The sequence below is a fragment of the Silurus aristotelis genome (genome assembly GCF_946808225.1).
Source record: "Silurus aristotelis genome assembly, chromosome: 26".
Lineage (NCBI taxonomy): Eukaryota > Metazoa > Chordata > Actinopteri > Siluriformes > Siluridae > Silurus > Silurus aristotelis.
In genome coordinates, this window is record NC_139599.1 from 1,527,224 (window position 1) to 1,551,689 (window position 24,466).

At 39.4% G+C, this 24,466-nt stretch overlaps 1 protein-coding gene across 3 annotated transcripts in view; it reads left to right on the plus strand.

The window, feature by feature from the left end:
• brinp1 (bone morphogenetic protein/retinoic acid inducible neural-specific 1) overlaps positions 1-24,466 on the plus strand; it is a 113,417-nt gene that overhangs the window by 85,408 nt on the left and 3,543 nt on the right. For all 3 annotated transcript variants that reach the window (XM_083531293.1, XM_083531292.1, XM_083531294.1), the window contains 2 exons: positions 12,180-12,416; positions 16,031-16,253. In XM_083531293.1, coding sequence (XP_083387419.1) covers positions 12,180-12,416; positions 16,031-16,253 — 460 coding nt within the window. The remainder of the gene's footprint in view (positions 1-12,179; positions 12,417-16,030; positions 16,254-24,466) is intronic.

Genomic DNA, 24,466 nt, shown 5'->3' on the forward strand with positions numbered 1-24,466 from the left:
GATCTCACTGCTCTACGATAAAATGTTTTTTTTTTTTTTACTCAATAAAGCAGTGTTCTGCCATCCACAATTTTGCACCAATTTACAATAAATTTGGCACCATGAGCGAGAACATGGGGACGATTCCTGGATCTTCATTTACAGGCTATAAATAACCACATAAGAAATGATAATAAACTCTGAGAATAGAGCCACAGGGGAACGTTGTTGTCTTTGTGATGCTGGAAACCCAGTATATCCTTTAAACTGTATATATGAATTAGACTACAATAAACATGTGTTTGATTTGATCATTTGCAGCCATAAGCAGCTGTGATCCCGAAGCTTCATTTGGATAAGAAGCTTTAGATAAGAAGCAAAGATTAGATGACGCAAATCTCCACAATCCACTGAATTAAATTTCAGCCGTTTCATGCGGTATTACATTCGACTTGAGTGTGTGTGTGTGTGTGTGTGTGTGTGTGTGTGTGTGTGTGTGTGTGTGTGTGTGTGTGTGTGTGTGTACAAATCAGCAGAATTTTATTTAAGTTTCTCTTCAACATTAATAGTTAAGACAAACATTAAAAGAACTCATCATAATATATATATATATATGTGTAATGAGAAAGAGAGAGTGAGAGAGAGGGAGAGGGGGAGAGAGAGAGAGAGAGAGAGAGAGAGAGAGAGAGAGAGAGAGAGAGAGAGAGAGAGAGAGAGAGAGACCTACAGTAAGCATGGGTTTTATTTGAGTTTGGTTCTTCTCAAGTTTTTTTCCTCACGCCATCAAGTCATCATCTGTTACAAGCGAACTAATTCCATAAAACACTGTAGTAATTTAATAATTTAATGTAAATGCATCTTATTTTATCTCATCATTTTATTTCTAATGGATTTCAGTCCAGCACAATTTCGTCTGACCAAGAAATCAGCTATAACATTAAACCAATGACAGCTGGTCTGAAAATTGATTACCTGGTAACAGCTGCACCTGACCAGGGGTGGGATTTTATTACCAGCAGGTGAACTTCTTGTACATGTTGATACAATATGGAGAAAGGTATTGGTACACCTGACTTTTCCTGCCATATGTGGTTCTTCTCCAAATTGTTACTACAAATCTGGAGGCACATGTTTGTATAAACCCATCTGAGTGAGCTAAATGAAGATCTGGTTTCCCTGGTTAGGAGAGAAAGCTCTAGAGTGGCCTTCAATTGATCGCTGATCTCAACCCCACTGAACACCTTTGGGATGAATTTGAATGCTGGCTGCACCCAAGGCCTCCTCACCTTCTCACCTACCTCACTACCTGCCTTTACTAACACCGGTGTAGCTGATGAACACAAATGTCCAAAAGCACACTTTAAAATCTAGTGAAACATATTTCCAGAAGAGTGGAGGGAAATATAAGAGCGAATTGAGACTAAATGTGGAATGTGATGCTTCGAAAGCACATACCGTATTTATCACCAGATCTCCACAAACGTTTGGCAAAATAGTAAATATTGAATGAAGGAAAAACTCTGAGGTCTGAGCTGCTTTCACAAGAGTCAGGGTTCAGATCTAGTATCTTCCAAACTTGGTCCAAGGAAGGACAGCAGAAGAAACAGAAATATGGACACTTAATGCTCATTTCTTAAAGACAGATAACTAGTTTGTCTGCTCTGATACCACAGAAGAGCTCTTTACATTGCTAAAAAAAAACTATAGAAAGGAGAACACACACAGCATATCACAGCTTATCTGTACACCACCAGGAGCTCCTACAATAGACACATAAGCGTCATAGCTAGACCACTGGAAGATGGTGGCCTGGTCTTGTGTATAACCAGGTTTGTGTGCGTTCTTTACCTGGGGAATAGATGGCACCAGGGTGCATTATGGGAATCAGGTTAACAGGAGGAAAATCTGGTGTCTTGGCAATCATGAGATGTTTTACGATGATGTTTTGAACCATCTACCTAAATATTTTTCTAGATAAAGTTCATGGTAATGGTTTTTGAAGATGCCTCTCTGTTAGCAGGATGATGTTTTTTGCACATTCACCTTGGTGCACACTGTGGAACAATCTGAGGAACATTCCAAAGAATTCAAGGTTGCCAAATTCCACAAATTTAATCAAGGGTTTGTTGGATCTGCTGGACTAACAATTCCGACAGATAAATCTTAAAGGATCTTTTGATAACTTCTTATTTCTAGAAACCACAGCATATCTACAGAGGTCTTTTGGAGTTCAGGTCTTAATGGAGCGGAGTTGTTTTAATGGTAAAAAGGAGACGTACATAATAAATTGTGTGACTTTTCAGGACCTAAAAATCCATCCATTGTGACTCGAGTCATCTTAATCCATATTATACATGAAAATGAAGTCAGATGAGTAACAGTCAGATGGAGGACGGCAAGTCTGTCATCACTGTAGCTCCGGCATCCATAAATTAGCGAGAAAAACAAAAGCAGCCCCGTTTTTTTCTCTTCCAATGTTCACTTGCCCTCTATCTTTCTCCTCCACCCATATTCTCCTTTTCTCTTCCTCCATGAGTCATGAGCCTATCTGCAAAGATTTATGAATATGTTCGAATAGCCTGAGCCAACAGTTTTCAAAGTGGTGGAGAGAAAATAAATTAAACAGCCCCACAGGCAATTCATCTGCAGTTTGATGGATTACATACCCATCATCGCACTCTCCCTCTTCCCCACTCTGTCGCCTTCAAATAACAGGCAGAAAATAAATAAATAACACAACAACTTAGTAAACAAACAAACAGGAACAAAACAAATCAATTAAGATGTATGTGCATCGGGGGCTGTCAGCGGAAAAAATTCAGGGCTGGAAATAAAGTTATGAAAAACAATCGTTTTGAGTCGACGCTGGTTTGAATTTATCTCGGGGAAATATTAAAAGGTAAAACGAATTTATTTTATTTTTTTATGAAACTATAAACCAATTCTTGATTAGATGCTGAAATCATATATTGAATTTTCCTCATATTATCGCCAAAAACTGTTTTGTGTAGCAAGTAAAAAAACAGTGTTACATTCACATTCTATTTAACTATTAAATTAACTTTTATTTGTTTGGCATTTTTAACAGTGAATTTTGTCCCAAAGCAGCTTCATAACGAAATAAACAGATTCTAAATATAAATTGTCAATTCATAAATGAGTGCCTATAAACTTAATAAAACAAGCCAGAGGAATGAGGAAATACAATTCAAGAAGAAACCTTGAGAGAAACCAGACCTTAAAATGTTCTCATCAAGACCCCTGATATTCATTCATTATAGTTTGTTGAAGTTATCAAGTGTTCACTGATAGAGACTGGAGAACTTTTCACAACAGTTGAAGTCCTGAACCACTGTAGCAGAACTGTTCATATTATTTACAGTCCTTAATCTATCTTCATGGCTATTAAGTAAAACCATCCTCAATCATCTCATGTATCTTTGGGCTGTTTATGTGGGAAGATAATGATTAGCAGTGAGTGGTTTCCAATGTTATGAGAACTTCATCTAGAAGCAGGCCATCAGGAAGAAGCAGAAGGTCTGGAGACTTTACCCAAAACCTGTCTATTGTATAACTGGGCCATAGTCTGCCATCTGCTTCCTCCCTGTAATTTTACCTCCCTGGTTAACATCTGCTAAAATACAGCTGATTTGCAGTTGTAGAATGTTAGTCTCATTTTTAGATGTAATACAGCAAATAATATTTGGACTAGCGAAAGAAAGAAGACCACCAAAGAAACTAACAAACAAACCAAAAAATTCTAAAATTCCACAGGAGCATTTCAATGAGCATTAGACGTAGCGATACATGGACATCGGAAAATTAAGACCTGTTTGAAATGATTTAAGACCTAAAACAGCAAATTGAAGACTTTTTAAGACCCCATAGGAAACCCTGTCGAGTGGAACAATCTACATCTTTAGGCTTTTCATGTGGAGAACATAATGAGGTGGTCTCCACCTAGAAGCAGGCCATCAATTATTCAACTTCATCATTTATAAAGTTGAATAAAAGAATGTATACGTTTAGGGCCTATAAGTTTGTTACTTGTTATTATAAGTTCATTATAAGAAACCTTGAGAGGAACCAGATTAAAAAAAAAAACAGGGTGCGATAAATATCCATTCATTACAGTTCCATCATTATTGAGATGTACAGTTAGGCGCATAAATGAGGAACTGTCCATGCAACCTGGGGTCCTGAACAATTGTGGCAGACTGTTGATATTTCTTACAGTCCAAATCTATTCTCAGAGTTGCTCAGTAACTTCATGGATCTTTAGACTGTTGAGGTGGAACGATCACTCAGTTGCATGGAGTGTCTACTGTTGAGGAGAACTCCATCCAGAGGTTGGGCGTTTGGATGAATCGGGCACATCCGAAGAGAAGAAAGAGACATAACAGAACAGGACAACAGAAAGTCTGGAGAGCAGAAAGGGAAACACGCTAGTCACTAGAGACATCTGAGGGTGCTTTTAATCTACATACAACAGCAAAATTGCAAGATTGGAATTATTTTGTTCAGTTTGGCTCCCGTTCATACACCTCCGAAAAAAGCATACGCATGCAGTCAGTGTGAAGTAAATAATTTCAATCTGAAATGTGTTTGTGTGTCACATCCAGTTGAGTGCATATTAAATTTATGCAAAGCTACTGCTCTGTACTTTGGTTTAGTTCAGCAAAAAACAAATGGCTTTCTCACTAGAGTTCCCTCAGAGCCGAATGCTATTCTCAGTGTTCTAACCTGCCTCTAGAGCCGCAGCGAGACCACAGCGAGAACACACTGAGAGATGCCACCCTCATGGCGAAAGAACTCTCATCACAAACCAACACACTGGCAGAGAGATGAAAATGGCTTTTTCGAGCAGACGGAATGACTGTAATCAAAACCCCGAGCGTACGGATAATCAGAAACGTCTACAGCTTCATCTCGCTCTGTTTAATGTCATGCGATGTCAAAGCCCGAGCCACACATCAGACATTCGAGTCGTGAAGAAGCGGCATGTCGGAGAAAGCTGCTCGGCGGCCAGGCAGCGCCATCTCTGTAATGCCGTATCATTTAGAAGATTGATGCCAGCGTGATTCAGTTCAATTCTCTGGGATGCCAGGCACCCAGCTAGCTGATAAAATCTCTCCTGCGTGACCTGAGGGTCGGCTCTCAATTGGAGTTGGTCAATCTGGAGTCTGTTTCTGCTTGGACCAGCGGGCCGATAAATCAGCCACGAGCGCAGATTGCTGACCCTCTTTCCCCATGAGCTCGGGCCGTACTGTTTTTTTTCTTTCTATCGATTTGGGGTTGTGTTTTTTCACTTTTAGGCGGTGTCTGTGACGGCTCGACATTTCTGCTTGTAAACTTTTATTTATGATAGAACTTTTCAGTGGGTTCAAAAGTAAAACGATATGATAAATCAATGTGGCATGGTATCCCAGTAGCATACTCTTTGTACTCTGACTCTGATTGTCTAATCTGATTGTTGTATTTGACTCTGATTAAGTGCTCTGACACATATTGGGTAGTCTGAATAATCTGCAATTGAAATATTATAACTTTATACTCTGACTCAGATTAGATACCATGTATTTTGACCTTGATTGTGTGATGTGACACAGATTGGGTAGTCTGAGTACTCTGCTTTTGATTCTTACACTGATTTGGGTTTTCGGATTGTGTAATATGACACTTAATTGTTAAACTTTATATAATTATTAGAGGTGTGCAAATATATTGCTTTGTTTGCTTGTATTGAGTGCAAGGGCAGAATAATTGAGTGTGTGTTTAAAAATGAAAACAATAAATTGGGAGGAAGTAGAAGAAGAAGAAGAAGAAGAAGAGGAAGAAGAATAAAGACCAATTGTGCACATCGATGTTGTCCCAGTAATCACAAGGTCCGAGTCTATAAATGGTAGGGAAGAAATTACACGTTGCACCAAATTACAGGCTGGGAGTCAGAGGAGCTGTCCATGGTACTGCTGATGACCATGTTGCTGACACTACACCGGACATATTGGCGTGTGAGCTGGACTCGCTCTTAGCCTGTAGTTATGTGTCTCCAGTTTCCGACAGAAAAACAAACTCTTCGTTATTCGCATTATGGGAAAGAAGTGGTCGATAAGATCATTTGGTGTAAAACGCAAGCCGATATGACTATGACTGAATGATTGATGAAGGTAATACACACAATTTTCCTCTGACTGTATCGTTTTGCCCTCTTTATTATTTTTTTTGCCCCGTGTTTGAGAATTTAAGTACACCGGTGTTATTATGATTGATGTTATAATGCAGCTGTATGGCAATAAAATTTCCCTGTAAATGATTTCATGAATAGATCGATATTTTTCAATACATGTCCCTCTTTTTACGATGCTGAAGAGACCAACGCTTTTAAAAACGTCAAGCTGAGTGCATATTACAGAGCTCTAATAACAGCATCCTGTTCAGAGGTTGTGTAATTGCTTCACTTATTGCCACCACTGTGTGGAAGTTGGCAGACGTGGTGAAAAAGTTAGACATATTTTTTTTCTCTTCTTGTGGCAATGATTCAACTGGAGTCAGTATGCTACAGAAAGATTACACAATTAGAGTCAAACTACCCAATTGGTGTCAGAGTACACAGAGTACCCAATCAGAGTCAAAGTATAGAGTACCCCTACTCAAAGTCAAAGTACACAGAGTACCCAATCTGAGTCAGAGTATAAAGTCATATAAATCAGTCGTATAAGTCATTTAAATGCAGAGTACTGAGACTACAAAGTCAAATTACACAGAGTCAGAGTACCCAATCAGACTATAATGTCAAAATACTATTTCAAAGGCAGAGTACTCAGACTACCCAATCTGTGTCAGAGAGTACAAAGAGTACCTAATCCATGTCAGAGTATAGTCATATAATTTCTATGGCAGAGAACTACCCGATCTGTGTCAGAGTACCTAATCAGAGTAAAATTACACAGAGTACACAATCAGAGTCAGAGTACAAAGAGTATCTAATCTGAGTCAGAGTATAAAGTCATAACATTTCAAGGGCAGAGTACTTAGACTACCTGATATGTGCCAGAGTACCCAGAATACAATTACAAAGAGTACCTAATTTGAGTCATTATTGTCATAATACCATTTCAGAGGCAGAGTACTCAGACTACCCTATCTATGTCCGAATACACAATCTGTCATGGTACTAAACAGTCAGCGTATTGACGGTACCCAATCAGAGTCAGAGTACCCACATTACAAAACCTCCAAACAGGATGCTGTTAGTAGAGCTCTGTAGTATGCACTCAGCTTGATGTTCTTAAAAGCGGTGGTCTGTTCAGTATTATCAAAACGGGTCAAACATTAAAAATATCAGTAAATTTTCAGCCTGGCATTTGAAAAAATTCAAAAGAAAAAGAAAATAATATAAAAATCTTAAAATAACTGTTAAAGAGAGAGATTCAGAGTTCACAGACTACCGGATCTGTGTCAAAGTGCACAGAGTACCCCATCTGAATGAGAGCACTAAATTAGAGTCAGTGTACCTAGCCAGAGTACCCAATCAGAACACCCAATCCATTCAGAGTACCTAATCAGAGTCATACTACCCAATCAGTGTGTGAGAAAGAGATCTAAAAGACTGGATGCTCAAACCACCATTTAATTCAGCAAAATTGTGCCTTCTTTTCATAGCAACCTGGTAATGTTTTATAACCTGTAAAAGCTGAAATTGTGCGCTCTGGTAGTTCCAGTGCCGAGAGCAACTGCATTTCACTGCCACTAAATGATGTATGATGTGTAATTAGATGAATCGGCTGTAATTTATAGAACAGACCACCGGGGGCAGCGCACTGAACCAGTTTCAGCGGCACAGAACACGCGGCCCAAAGTTTTCAGAACAGCAGCACGTGCAAGACTCGGCAGCTTTTACTCCATTAGCTTATTTGTTGCCACCGTAATTCAAAGAACCGAGTTACGCCTTAAATCCCTCAGCGTAAACGTGTGCAAGTGCGATTCGTCTAGCTGTTATTACAGCATTCATGCAGAACAGAACAGAACAGAACCGTATCACCCATATGGACGTCTCCGTCTTTCGGCCGCTTGTCGCTCGTCACGTCTTCACTTTTTGCCTCCCCAGAGAACGATCTATTACGAGACTCGAGTGAAGTCGCTTCCGAGATTCGACATCAGTACGTTGTGTTTATGAGATCTTGACAGCTGTTTAGCTTTCTGCGTTTCCCGAAAGTGTGAAAGCAGAGAGAGAGTGTGAGATAACGTCACATGTAATCTGGGTGATGGCTAGAGAGAGAGAGAGAGAGAGAGAGAGAGAGAGAGAGAGAGAGAGAGAGAGAGAATTGAAGGAGGTGAGAAAACAACAGTAGTAAAATTTTGTGAAAGAACCAAATATGACTCACACAAAGAATTTGGTTCCAAATACTGTGTCTATCTATCTATCTATCTATCTATCTATCTATCTATCTATCTATCTATCTATCTATCTATCTATCTATCTATCTATCTATCTATCTATCTATCTATCTATCTATCTATAGATCTGTCTGTCTGTCTGTCTGTCTGTCTGTCTGATTATTATTTATTTAGTTATGTACACAATCGTTAATTTTATCCTCTGTCAGTAAGAAGATACATAATATAGACTATATGGCTAAAAGAAAGTGCACCCCTCAAACCAAACTAAATTGCAGTACAAAGACAGTTTACACGCGTTTCTGTGATCGATATCTCTCAGGACATTGTGCTTCTTTTTCCAAGACCAAAATCTTTAAACTATGAATATGGAACTGAAAACGGATGAATGAGGATTATGTTTGAGATTTTGACTGGTCCTGATGTAGTGTGAACGAGGGATGGTGTAAACGAGGGATGGAGGTTCTTATTAGACAGAACGAATTGGTTTGAGAGAGAGACCACAGAGGGGATGAGCGCGAGAGAGTGTATGAGATGAAGCCTCGGAGAGAATGAGGGCAAGAACGAGGAAGTAAAGAGGACTGAGAGATGTTATAGTGAACTCGGGGCCATTGGCATCGTTGTTGCTGCCACTGAGCTGCACTCATCTGTAATCTCACCATCTGGATTCATCCACAAATCACATTAAAGTCTCAGACCCAGGAAGACATCATGCTAAATGAATACTGGCTCTCAGATGGAGAGAGAGAAAGAGAGAGAGACACACACACACACACACACACACACACACACACACACACACACACACACACACACACACACACACACACACATAAACACACACAGGTGCCATCTCGCTCTTTGTTTCGGATATGAATCAGCTCTAACACACCTCCAGCTCTCGTGGCACCTCAGGCTTTTTTTTGTGTGTTTGTGTGTGTGTGTGTGTGTGTGTGTGTGTGTGTGTGTGTGTGTGTGTGTGTGTGTGTGTGTGTGCGCACAAATATAGAATAAATAAAGGAGCAAACCCAATCTCCAAACATAACAGTAGCCTCTTCGCTCTTGTCTATAAAATCAACAAATATGCAAATTACAGGATTATGAGAAATTTTCACCTCCATCGCTGCTGCGTGAAAAAACACCACAGAACTTTCTGCTTATTTCCTGGATGAACAATAACATGCCCATGGTCCAAACATCTGCATTATTGCAAAATATTCATTCATTTATTGTGTGTGTACATATACAGAGTTAGGGGGGAAAGTTTACATCCCAGATTATAGGTGTTATAAATAAAAAAATAAAAAAAAACGAGAATGTGACACGGGTTAATTGTAGAATCTCTAGTGGAGAATATTGACTTCGAAATGAGAACTGCAACTCTTAAATAATTACATTTTATTTATTCACTTTTAAATTATTACTTTGAATTTATAATTGTTAGTTTTTCTGATAAACGAAGGACTCAGCCTCTAATTGGGAACTCTGACTTGGATTGGGTTCTCTGAATCTGATTGGGTAATTTGACTCTAATTGGGTACTCTGACTTGGATTGGGTTCTCTGAATCTGATTGGGTAATTTGACTCTAATTGGGTACTCTGACTTGGATTGGGTTCTCTGAATCTGATTGGGTAATTTCACTCTGATTGTGTACCCTGACATGGATTGGGCACTGGCTCTGTCTGGTTAGGCTTTATGACACAGATTAGGTAGTTTCTTATTGGGTATTTTGACACATTTTACACAGATTGGGTCCTCTAAATGTGAATTCTGTCCTCTGGTTGGATACTTTTACTTTAATTGGGTACTCCGATTCAGATCAGGTATTCTTATCGGACTCTAATTGGCTCCTCTTTGTACTCTGACTCTGATTGGGTACAATAACTGAGATTGGGTATTCTGAGTACTTTGGCTGATTAAGTACTATGGCACAAATTGAGTATTCTTACTGAGTACCCTGACACAGATTTAGATTTTGAACTCTGACTCTAATTGGGCACATTTATACAGATGGGGTACTCTAAGTACTCTGATTTATTAGGTGTTTTGACACAGATTGGGTTTTCTAATATTCTTATTCTTATCCGGCATTTATACACGCACATGAGCTCTACTGAGAATGTCACAAAGAGAAAAAAAAAACTTTTTTATTATAGACAGATTTTTTTTTTTATAGTGTTTTAGCTTCATGGCTCTCAGAATAAAATAAATAAAAAAATAAAAATAAACAAGCTTTTACAGAGCACTAGAAACACTCCGGATATTTCTGTGCCACTTTTCTGTCTCTAATGCACTCGCTCCAATACGCCTTGAGTACTCTGGACATCGTCTGTTCCCTTATTTACCCACCTCACTTCTCTCTCTCATGAACTTTCTCTATCTGTGCTTTAGAAACAAATACTCGATTTTTGTTATTTCTCTTTCAATGACTCTCTCACAGCACACACACACACACACACACACACACACACACACACACACACATGAAAGGATATTATGTGTGGCCTGGTAAATAAGCCGAAACAGATCAAGACAGAATGCATCAATCACGGCTGCTTTTTATCCCGTTACAGAGAACCCCTCCCACCCGTGAGGGACGTTTCAACGTCCAAACTTCATCAATGTGTGAACACACACACACACACACACACACACACCACATACACACACACCATTACAGAAACAAAGTCCTGCTTTTTTCTTACTCGTCATGTTTACCAGATGAATTTGCCTCGTGTGTGAAATGCCTTTGCTAATGATCGATTATATACAGCGCTCACAGAATCACTCCGTCTTACTCTGGTTCGCAATGCATCATCATCTTGCCAGCAGAAATTACACCAAATTGGGCGCCATGCAGAGAAAATCATTGCATGCAAGATTCTAGTCCTTACACACTGGTATTTGGGTGGGATGAGGGAGGAAAGCTGGGGGAGTCTTGGCCAACTGCTCACTGCTTCATTATGCTCTTTTGGAAGATTTTATCTCTCTGCAAAGACTGATCAAGTGCCATTAATACTGAGACTAAACCAAAGTCAGAGCCTTAAGTACTGATACTAAGCATGAGTGACAGCTAAACACTGATACAAAGCCTTGAAGACTGACACTAACCGAGACTCTGTGCTTCAAAGACTGACAATCAAGAGACCGAGCATTAAATACTAAGACTATCTCTGAGTCAAAGCTGTCAAGACTGAGTCTAACCAAGAATCAGAATAATGAGACTCACCAAAGTCAGAGTCTTGAAGGCTGACGCTAACCAAGAGACAAACTGAAGTGTCTTTGCTAATGATCACAGCTTCCATTTTATTCTGGTTCCCTTTTGCATTGTCATCATCATCATCTTGCCAGCAGAAATTACACCAAATTGGGCGCCATGCAGAGAAAATCATCGCATGCAGGATTCTAGTCCTCACACACTGGTATTTGGGTGGAATGAAGGAGGAAAGCTGGGGGAGTCTTGGCCAAGAGTTTACTGGTTTATCATGCTCTTTTGCAAGATTTAATCTCTCTGCATAGACTGATCAAGAGCCATAAATGCTGAGTCTAAACCAAGACTAAGACTAATCAAGAGCCAAAGCTTTAAAGACTGACACTAGCTGAGACTAACCAAAAGTGAGAATCTTCAAGTTTAGAACAAAGCAAGACTTAAAGTCGTAGAGCTAGAAAAAATCCACTGAATGTTTACTGTTTTGATTATTCACTTTTCACACAAGTGTTCTAGTCACTTAGTGTTTGAAAATCCCGTTGTTCTTGATGTACTTCTACAAGGTTCTCGATACCTACTATTGATTCTCTGCAGGTCTCCAGGTGATTCTCCCCGAATACCTGCAGGAGAAGTTTGTGCAGTCTGCTCTAAGCTACATCATGTGTAACGGTGAGGGAGAGTACGTGTGCCGCAGCAACCAGTGCATCTGCCAGTGTGCTGATGAATTCCCCCAATGCAACTGTCCCACCACCGACCTGCAGATCATGGAGAACACGCTCCGGGGGATGGCCGAGTCCTGGGCTGCTTCGTACAAGGACTTTGAGAACTCAGGTAACAGTTTTAAATGCTGTCCAGTCCTGTTTTTTCTGGTCATGACATGCAAATTGTTCCTCTTGAAATGTTAGTCAAATTCTGCTTCTTTAGGCTTTGGTTCTCTGTATTGTTAATATGAAGTTTCTAAATTGATAATTTAGCTGCGTTTTAATCTGTAATCCATTGTGAATTTTTTTTCCCCACAATCTGTGAGCCACCTGACTTGAGAGCAGCTCCGCATGCTAACGCCGTTCAGTCGATCTCCAATAAAGCAGCCATGAATTATTCACAGGCTGTCACGCCTTCTGTCGGAGACGACAGGCTCTTCACGACAGTCAATTTTAGCCTTTCTGCCCGGATCCACAGAGCTCAGTGTGATCAAAAAGCTCAGGGAAGATACACATTTTACAGCGCAGAGAAAAGAACAACGCTTGCTTCGGGGGCCATTTTACAAGCAGGCGACTTCTCGTGAATTTCATACACAGCGTGCTATACATCATCTTTTCGCACATTTCCAGAGAAACCTTAAGCGTTCACAGTAATTACGGCATGATGGATCCTTCTACGAGTCTTCTCACTTTGTCTTGTGCAACAATGTTAGCAGGAACGTCAATTTCAATAAAAAGGTGACAGCGTATATGGAAAGACGATGTGGTTCAGACTACATACCATGTTGAATTCTTAATTTTTGGTTTTAAGGTGTTGATGTATTTTTTATTAACACCAGTTTGCTGGTATTGCCGCTGAATATCACATCTGCTTGGTGGTGGACAGTAAGGAAGTTAATGTAATTAGTTACTGTACTTAAGTGGATTTTTGGTGTATCTGTACTTTACTGAAGTATTTCCATTTGACTTTATCTTCATTCCATTTCAAAGTCAAATCTCTTACTTTTTACTTGTTTTGATTGGCGCTTTGGTGTATCTACTGATCACCAACATACATTTCAGCATCAGTTTAACAAGAAGCAGAACATTTAGAGAGGAATAAATGATGAAGAAACTCTGCAGGAGCTCAGGAAGCTCAGAAAGAAGCTTTAAAGCAGTGTAATTTAATGCCAGTTCACTAAATGGGAAGTGGAAAAAGTGAGGACACAATAGGATTCAGATGGTTTCTGTAGGGCTGGACAAAAATATAAACCCTACAGCTAAATTGTATTAGCTTTGTGGTCTTTTTATACTGGACAACTCTATAAGCGTTGTGTCAGGAAACAGGAAGTGAACCAGATGCCAGCCTGCATTGGATGAATCAAACATCACCCTGGGCCTATTTGGATTGGTATTGAGTTCCACCGTATTGTCTGTTCGTTTCGAGACACTCAGTGTCCCTCGTCTCATAAGCAGATGAGCCGATATTTCAACACGAACAAACTCTAATGGCGGGTTTGTTTATGCAACTCGCGAAACCAGCCTGCCACGCCACGCGAAGCCAGCAGTCGCCATACTCCCCACACGAGAAAGAGGAAAAAACAAACCAAAATAGGTTTGCTTCCTCTCTGAGGACATCGTTTAATATCTACCTCACCGGCCTCGCAGCTTATGTATTATTAACAAGCAATAAACGGCCCAAATAAAACCTGACACTCACATATACTTATAGTGAACAGAGGACACTCAAATTGAGTTTGAAGGCCTCAAGGTCGACGCAATATTTCTGGAGACGGGCCTGGCAATAAATGAACCGGTCCTGGGTGTGTGATAAACAATGAAAGGGAAAGCGGAAGGGGGAGGAAAAATATAACGAAAGTCAGCAAAATGGCGTTAAGTGGTCCTCCGAGACACATCAGGGATCCGTTCGGGACGCGGTAATTGTTTAAAACGGTTAATCAGTTGATTGAATGTGTACTTTCTAAACTTTGCCTTGTCCTTAAACTTTGAGTAAATCCGAAGCATCAACCGAGCAATAATTTCAAATTTCTTAAAGTCAAAACAAACATAATGCAAAAAATGCATAAACATTTAGAGCCTTACAATTTCCCAGGACTTCATGACCCTAAAATATTTAACCACATTGGTTTCTTAAAAGATTAGTTCCAATAACATTGACCTTTTTCGTTCGTTTGAGGTAAAACTAATACAATACAAAGCAGCAATTACGGGGCCAACTACTACCTCCCAGATCATACAAGTGAGCAGTGATTTAGCAGTTTCGAGCGTTTATGGAATATTCATTGTGAACAGGACCAGAGGTTAATGTCAGTAATGATTTCATGTGCAAACCTCGACTGCAAAGAGCAAACCGAAGCTAAAAGCCCTTAGCCACCGAGGGCCCAACCTACACCAGTCACTGAGCGTTTTATGTCCTTTCTGATTTATGACACTATTTCCACAAGGCACCCAGACACACACTGAATTACATGTCAGGCCTTATAATGTACACCAGTGTAACGCAGGGTCATACTCACCGCACACGAAGCGCATTTAAAGCGGCACGTGTGCGCATTAGCGGATCTCTTCGAGCTAGGCCCCGACACCATTATAACAACGCTGCCCATAAAGCCGCGCTGCAAAAAATATTTATGGACGAGGGAAAGTGGCTCTGAATCCTGTGCCAACGGGCTCAGGGGAGAGATAACGCTGAAGCACTTCCTGTTTCGCTCTTTGATTGCCTTAACAGGCTTTAGATATAAGTTGAACCAAGATGAGTGCAAAGGAGCCTAAAATTGTAAAGAAGTTACAGGGTTACATGTGAAAACCTCCTTTCAGGGTTTGGAAACATTTCCACATACCACATTATGGAACAAACGTCAAGAAGAGTCCAGATTTAAAGACTATTTGATCAGATATTAAAGAATTGGAAAATAAATATCCACATTAATTATTTTTATTATTTTTTTATTATATTTTTTTTCACTATGTGTATAAAGAAGTCTGAAGATATTTTATTGCATTTATAATTTTTTATTTTTATTTTTTTATTTTTTTCCTAAATGATGATGTTGCACCACAACAAAAAACGGGATATTCAAGCATTTTTTAACTGTTAATAAATAATAAAAAATTAATAAATAGAAAGATAAATAAATAAATAAATAAATAAATAAATAAATAAATAAATAAATGATAGAGAAGCCGAAAAAAATATTCTTTGCTATACAATTTGTTTTACAAACTAACTAATACGCAAAATAATTTATCCCTTATTAATAATAATAATTGATATAAAAAGTTTTTTTTAATACCTACCCTACAGTTTATATAAAAGTTTGTTTTTCTTTTTTCACAAAAACAAACAAAAAAAAATATTCATCAATGACACATTGTAGTCTGAAGGTATTCAATAAAGAAACTGTATTTATATATTTATTTATAAGCGCATATGTATTTAGAAACGAGTTTATTCGAGGGACAGCGCATGTAGGACGTTTTAGAGACAAGGTGAGGGAGACAAGATTAAGATGGTTTGGACATGTGCAGAGGGACATGGGGTATATCAGTAGGATTGGAGAATGCTGATGATGTGTGTATATATATATATATATGTGTGTAGTATCAAGAAGTTCACTTCATGTAGTATTTTTAGCTACGAGCGCTAAATCTCATTATACAGTGTTAAACTGATGTACAGAATGTGTGACAACTATAATAAACTCATCCTCTCTTTCTTTATCTCTCTGTTTATCTGTTCTTCAGATGAGTTCAAGTCATTCCTGAAGCGTCTGCCCTCCACACACTTCCTGCCGGTGAGCAGTGTGCACTTGCTGTGGGGGAGCGACTGGGACCTGCAGGCTCGTTACCGGCTGCTCCAGAGCTCCCTCGAGGTCCTGAGGCTGAAGATTCAGCGCACGGCACGTAAACTGTTCAGCCTCAGCATCCGCTGTCACCACAACCCCAACCATCAGATGCCTAGAGAGAGGTGAGCGCAGACTGTATATATTACACACACACACACACACACACACACACTACTTGTAACACACATTCGCTCTAAAGTATCTAAATCATGCTTGCAGAATCATACACATTATGGACAAAAGTTTGTGGACACCCGACCATAAGATTCATATGTGCTCTTTTTGAACATCCCATTCCACATTGACTCCCCATTCACAGTTATAATAACCGCCACTCTTCTGGGAAGATGTTTCACTCAATTTTGTGGAGAATTGTGGAGATTCATTCAAACACGATGGTGTTAGTAAAGTCAGGTAGGTGAGGTGATGAGCCCAATGATGTTAAATAGGGTTGGAGCTCTATAGCAGGAGATCTTTTACTCCAAACCGTGTAAAACAGATCTTCATGGAGCTGGATTTGTGCACAGGCGCATCGCCATGCTGGAACAGGTTTCGGTCTTCGAGTTTAAGTAAAGGGAAAATGTCATGCTACAAAGACGTCCTGTACAATTGTGTGCGTCCATGTTCATGGTAACAGTTTGGGGAGGAACCAGATATTGCTGGAAAAGACAGGTGTAAACCGCATGTTTTATTTTTAAGTCCTGGACATTTGGAGACTTTTCGCGGTGCTCAGTGTGCACTCACCTTTACAATCACTGTCCACCGTAACGCCTAATAAACGCTCTATATTACAGAATTATCAGATTTAATGGTGCAAATGGGACAAGACAAGAGAACCAAGGGACATTTTTACCTTAATTAGCAGGTTGTTATCAGATCTTTGTATTAGCACGGCAGTATAAAGCGCACACACACTGAACTTACTTAGTAACTAGCTCATTTTCTAGCTAATGTTTTTGATACACACTAATTGTTCATGATAGCTCATCATAACTTTCATGATTTCTCTTTCTCTCTACATACGGTAAAGTTTGCCAGATAGCTAAAACATTTACATTTATTCAAACTAACTGCTAATGTAAGTTAAACTAGCTAGCTAGCTACAGTGAACTGTTTTATTAGCCAGCTACAAGTGATGTACAAAATCTTCATGGTCAAATGGAAAAAATGTAGAAATAGAAACCATCACAGAAGCTCTAAAAGTTCACCATTGACTGTCAACTATTAAAACCATTTCCCAATGGTTTCCATTCTGTTTGGTGTGTATATTTACTACATCATCCTACCAAAAAAAAAAAAAAAAAACTGTTTAATTACTGGACACTGATGTATTTACATCATGTTGCAGATATTGAGGGTTAGGAGCCTGGTTTTAGAGCCCAGCAATGACAGCTTGGTGCTGCTGGGATTTGAAGTCATGACCTTCCAAACAGAAATCCATCTCAGTGGTTGAGGTGGTGATGTATCCTTACCACCAATAGGAAAAATTTGAATGTGATTTAATACCAACATGTTATCTACAAGTTGTCAATGGTGGTCTATTGGTCCTTTATGATACCCTCTAGGCATAGCACCAATAGAAAGCAAAAAAAGGGACTAAAAGCTTCAAGATTCTGAAGCCTGCAGCCAGAAGATTACACAAACTATATCAGATACTACATCAGCTGCATGACTCGAGGCTGCAATTAGTCTGCAACAGATACACAATCTTCAAGAGAATGAAGCCTAACAAAGTTGTGTAAACAATATAAAGTTATTCACTTTAAAGTTGCCAATAAGAGCAGGGTTCACAGTTTTCACAGCCCTGGATGCAATCAAATGAAATCCACGAACGTCAGTCTTGTTTTGGTGAATTCAGACACACTTCTCCCTGCTTGTTCACAAGGTTATATTTTGGCCTGCGAGGTGTTTTGGGAGACATAGTAGAAGTTTCTCAGCTCGTTGAAATGATATTGATTTATAAAAAAATTTTTCAAGCTTAAAACTGGAAGCGTGGAGATTCTGTAGCTTGTGGCCTGAAAAGTGTAAAAAAATCAGAAATCAAGAAAAATATCAGATACAGCGTGAGCTGTGAAACATGATGCTGAGGCTGTAGGCTAAAGGTAAGAGCAGGCAAATATTTCACGGTCGATATGGCAAAGTTGTGTAAAAAGTTCTAAAAGTTAGGCTTCGAATCAGGCATAGTCTTTGTACGAGGTGGTATCAAAAAGTTTGGAGACTAATGGTGTAACTGGTGCTATTCTGACCAAGTGAGATACCACAACTGCAGTTTCATCACATACAGCAAGTTAGAACAAAGAGCAACTTGAATTTCTGCGTGAAACTGTGCAAATCTGCCACAGAGACCTTTGACTTGACGTACATTTGACATACGGAGAAGCTGCAATGAGTCGTTCGAGGTGTTTTAAGAGGCTCACGTGCTTCAAGAGCAGAAGAACATCACTGGAAGATGACGAGAGATCATGAAAACCTTCAATGAGCTCAACCCCAGAAATGTTGAAACCATTCAGCAACTTGTGCATGATGATCGTCGGAGAACAATTCACATGCTCCCACTTCCGCACCCACCCTGTTGGCCAGATTTGGCTCCAGGGACTTAACCCTCTTCCTGAAGATGAAGGTTACGGAGATCCAATATGAATCATGAAGGTGTTTGACATGCTTCTTCCAGGACATGTTTTGCTGTGCAAGGGCTGTATTTTTAAGGTGATAGTGTGGAAATGTAGATAATTAAAGTACTTTCTTCTAAACAGAGCGAGTCTTAAAACTTTTTTAAACCAACGGAGACCTTTTTTGCTGGATATACCTACAGTCATCGTCGGTTAGTTGATTTTGTGAATTAATTCGTTGGTTCCCAAGGTCATGATGGGTTTGGAGATTGAGTTTAATATTTTTGCCTGAGGCTTAAGCTTTAAATAATTCACCATGTTCAGACCTTCAAGTTTAGGTTCCCAACCTTTCACACAACCACCGACGGTCCACACAAGTAAGGCCTTGATTTGTCGGCCCTCTCCTGGAAACCCTCCTGATTTGCATATCTTGTAAAGGGAATTTGTAAACACAGCCGGAGAAGAGACTGTCCTCTTGAAGATAGGACTTATGAAATCTGATCTAAGACATGGCACGACACGACTTTCATTCTTTCAAAACCTGCTGGCAGACTTGTCAAGCCGATTAGAACGAACATGCACACTCGGCAAGAAAACGAGAAAGAAAGCGAGAAAGAAAGAAAAAGGAAGGAAAAAAATCAAGTGCACAAGTGACAGTCACATAAAAGGATGGGAAAGATTTCTCTGAGTTCACCTGAGGTTCTGGTTGCAGCAGTGGTGGGAGGGTGGAGGGAGGGTGGAGGGCTGGGGGGTGTTTGTTGTGGATGTCAAGGACGTCAGTTGTCACTAATGTGAGGGTAGCGCATCCACGCTTCAGTAGAGGCTTTGACAAGGTTTTGTGCGGAAGCGTTATCAAAGGCGAGCAGAGTGTAGTCAGGACTCTGCGGGGTGAACATCAAGGACTTCTGACAGCACAGAGGGGAAGGACAGAGAAAAGGGAGAGTGAGAGAGAGATGAATTAGGAATGGAGGAATGTGCCGCAGTACAGTGAGGTAAACGTGGACCTTCAGCCTTATCAGCGTCATGTAGCAAAGAAAACGAAATGGTCACTTTGCATTTTCGCCCTGATTGTTTATTCACGGTGGAACGCGGTTGGTCCGTTGCGTTCCAATGCCTGAGCAAAGACTTATTTTTACAGTTCAAAGTCGGAGGCTAATTTATTTGCTGAACATGAGTTTTTTGAATTAGCATTTGATTTAAATAAGCTCGAACGCAAACAAAAACACCACATGTTTTTCATGCTGGTTGACAAATCAGAGTGTGTAGCAGGGGTCACGATTTAGCAGGCGCACACCCCAGTAGCACAAATTGCAACTCAACAACATCGCATGCGGGTGGTTCGCTAATAGGGAAGACGTCAGGATTGTGCTGTTCCGGATCACAGTCAGGGGACGTTCTTTATTCTTCAATTTCAAAGGAATATTTATTTACAATTGTGCTGATTGTGAAAAGTTGAATGTTACCATCCAAACAACAACAACGCTTTACCTTCACAGGAGGAAAGTACCATGAAGGTTGCTAGGTCTAATGATTACTTTTTATCTGTTTATTGTTACATTTAATGTTGCAGAACAGCTAAAAACTGCTGCACACTCACCAGATTTATGATTATCGACAAAATTCCATTGAATCTTATCATTTTCCCGAAACTCCAACATCTTGAAAACTGAAAGCTAAAGTTTTACCTTTGACTAGTACAATATTTTGACACTGGAGACTCCTTCCATAACTGTTCATTTCAACCATGATTTCACACTGGAGACTCCTTCCATCGTAGACGTCTATCTTGAACCATATACCCGATCAAACTCATTTCTTTATTAACACGTTTTTCTATTACGAGTGCATCATTTTAAACTGCTTTTGTAATAGAAAACAAATCAACACCTTCCGACCAATCAGAGTTCAGAATTCAGCTGCACTGTGGTGTGACTTTAAGAACTACCAGTTCCTTTAGGAATTTCATTTCTGATATTCCTCAGCCAATAAGGATTAAACTTAATGATTACATTTTATTAGAACGTCTGCAAAATTTATATGTAGGACCATGAAGAAAAATTGAAACACACTACTTTGATGGGAAATTCAGACATATTATATTTTTCGAGGATGGTTTCCTCTTTAAGTCTGGTTCCTCTCAAGGTTTCTTTCTTATAGCATCTATGGTATTTTCTTTGCCACAGTTGCCCCCAGGCCTCATCATTGGGAATAAATACACATAGTTCACTTACTTCAATTTTTATTCTATAAAGCTGCTTTGAGACAATGTACATTGTGAATGGCGTAGAAATACAATGTAATTGAATCGAATAGGAAGAAATAGAAAGTGAATATGTTGGCAATTCTACAATAGAATAATATATGCAGTATAAATACACACTTGTAGCAGCATTTGCATGGATGAAGATATGAAATGAAATTTAGACCACACAATGTAAAATAATTTCCTTTAGCCAAACATTTTGTTTTTTTATGCTCTGTCTCAACTTGATGTTGTATTCAGTATAAACCTGGTTGGAATTTTTTCATTCGGTTTGGCCCATGGAAACATCTCCACACTCTTCAGGATAATTCAGATGGATATGGAGTGTATGTAGTACATCGTGATTCGAATCTGAGAGTAAAAACAATTTCCCTTGATGCAAGTGTAAACTTGCATCAAATGTAAACTTATACGCCATCAAATATCATAAGGACGTTTAACCAATAAGGTCACATGTTCTGGAGACATTTCGGACTTCATAGGCCGTGGACTTGAAACGTATAAGTGTTAATAAATCCCCCGGTTTTGGCAGCTGTGTCTGTGCTGATGTCGGTTTAGTTTGTCATTTGGAGCGTCCTGCTTGTCCCTCTCGTCCCTCTTGTCCTGCTCTTTGGCTGCCTTGTAAGAGCATCTTGCTGACGCTGAACAGAAACAAGTGGCTCGTTATCAGTAGCAAACAGCATCCTAAAATCCTCAAAGACTCTGAGACCGATAAATCAGCAAGAACCCTTCTGAAAAAAAACCCACTCTTCTGAAAGAAAGATGCAGATCTGTTCCTATTTTTTTTTAAAAACAGCAGTTTTTGTCCAGAAAACACAATGTGCAAAACTCCTCCGTCGTGTGTTTATTTTAGCCTCAAAGCTGCAGTCCAATAATATTGGCAATTAAAGTAAAAAAAAAAAATACTAAATAAAAAATTTCACTTTTTGAAATGTTTTATTCCATGTGTTGGTTTATTTATTTATTTATTTATTTATTTATTTATTTATTTATTTATTTATTTTATTTGTTACATTGATGAGTTTACACTGCACATGCCAAGCCCCTCCTTACAATCCCCCCCACACACACACAAAAAAAGTGTACCCTTTCTTTTTTTTCTCTCTCTCTCTCTCTCTCTCTCTCTCTCTCTCTCTCTCTCTCTCTCTGTTATTGTTTTATGGCCAGGTCACTTCAGTTTTTTGGCTTTTTCTCTTCTTTCTTTCTTTCTTTCTTTCTTTCTTTCTTTCTTTCTTTCTTTCTTTCTTTCTTTCTTTCTTTCTTTCTTTCTTTCTTTCTTTCTTTCTTCCTTCCTCTGCTTCACTCTTCTTTTCCCCTCTATTTGCCTTTTTCTTTTTAAAAACTTGACTTTACACTAGAACTATGATTTGGCACTGAAAATTCCTTCCTTCCATCCTTCCTTCCTTCCTTCCTTCCTTCCTTCCTTCCTTCCTTCCTTCCTTCCTTCCTTCCTTCCTTCCTTCCTTCCTTCCTTCAGAGCAACTTACAATAACTTCAATCATACAACTAAACAATTTATTGTTAAGGGTCTTGCTCAGGGGCGCAGTAGTAAACTTAATGATGGTGGGATTTTAATTCATAACCTTGTTAGCAGAGCTTCTAAATCTTAACCCCTGACCTACTTCTTCCCCCAACCACATCACTGACATGTGTTTCTGTATTAACATTAACATTAAATTGATATAAACTGCTCCCGCTCTAGAAAATGAACCAACACCCTTCTTAACCATTTAGAGTCCAGAATTCCTTCCTTCAAGCATCAGAACTGACACTTCCTTCAGGAACTCCAGCTCCCAGAACCTTCAGACAATAACCACGCCCACTCCTGAGTACCACCGCTCACTGAATACAGCTGACCAGTTGCTCATTCAGCCTCATTAAGAACTCAGACACGGATAAATTCAGCGAGAACCCAAATAAACCTCCAGATCTGTTCATCTTCTGATCTGATAAGGTGCTGAAATAAGACCATCTACGGTCACCTTTCCTTATCTCGTGCTTTCGCTCTGTTGTGTTTACGGGAACGAGGTCGTGAGTGTATGCGGTTGGGGTGGAGAGAAATGCAAAGTTTCAGAAGAAACTCCAGCTCAGCAATAAATCGGCTTTTATTCGATTAGCACAGTTTTTATTTTTTTTGCGAGCAGCACAATTTCCTGTGTTCGGGGAAAAAAGCGAGAGTGAGCAGTCTTGCCCTGCTGGAGTCAAACAGCTGATGCAGAAAGTTCACCATTTCAGCACAATTCTTTTTTTGTATTCATGCAGGAAACCAGCTGAGCTCCTTCTCTGGTGTTACTCAGGATAAATAGCACATCTTTGTAAAAGCTTCCAAAAACCTTAGTATTAATGTTTGTAATGATAACTTCATTCACACGATGGACAAAAGCTTGTGAAGATTTATGGAGATTCCTGCAGCCACAAGCGTGTTAAAGTCCTAGGGTTCGGTCAGTGTCGGAAAGGATCTCAATATGGTTGGAGCTTTATATCAGGAGGTTTTCCACACATTTCCATCCCATGGAAAGCAGATCTTCATGGAGCTGACTTTGTGCACAGGAAAATTGTCATGCTGGAACAGGTTTGGTCTCCTAGTGAAGGGAGAATTTCATGCTACCACATCTAAAGACGTGCTTTACAATTATGTACCTCTAATTTTATGGATTTTGGAGAAGAACCACAATTGGATGGAAAGATCAAGTGTCCCAATACTTTTATCTCTATAATGTATAGTATGTCCCAGCTGGAACGCAGATGCCTTGGAATATAACTGAACAGATGATGAGTTCTCAATGAATAAAGGAAATAAACATATATATAGTAGGTGCAATGTTTATATATTTCGCCTTCTTAACTCAACATCTCAGGTCGTATTTCCGTCAAGAAATGTCTGAGATTAAACCTCATTTTGTGATCAAAATGTACAAACTTTCTTTCGATTAAATCCTAAACGATTACTGAATAATCACACCAGATATTTTCTCTACTCATTGGATTTTCTTGCAATTTTTATTATGCTATAATAAATAAATAAATAATAAATAAACGTGAAAAAAGCTGGACATGGCCCACGAGACCCCCAGCAGACGTTCCTGCGCGATTGCCTGTGTGAACGCAGGAGTCGAGACAGATGGAAATTCTCTTTAAACTCAAAGCAAAGCGAGTAATCTTACTTTAAACGAAACACAATCTCTCGCTTTAAAAAAAAAAGAAAAAATGCTGCCATTTTGGAATTTAATCAAAAGAGCAGAGAGGAAGGAAAGTGCCGAGCTCATCTCTGCTTATGAGAAGTCCAGACGGCGGTTATTGCCCTGGCTGAAGGCTCGCTGGAATTGTGGCCATTTGTCATTAGTTGTAATGTAATAAACACCGAGTGGAATGCCATAGCGAGGAACGAGAGAGAGAGAGAAAGAGAGAGAGAGAGACGAGTGTAGCTTCCGTCCAGTCTCTGCATGTTTATTTCAGTCACATG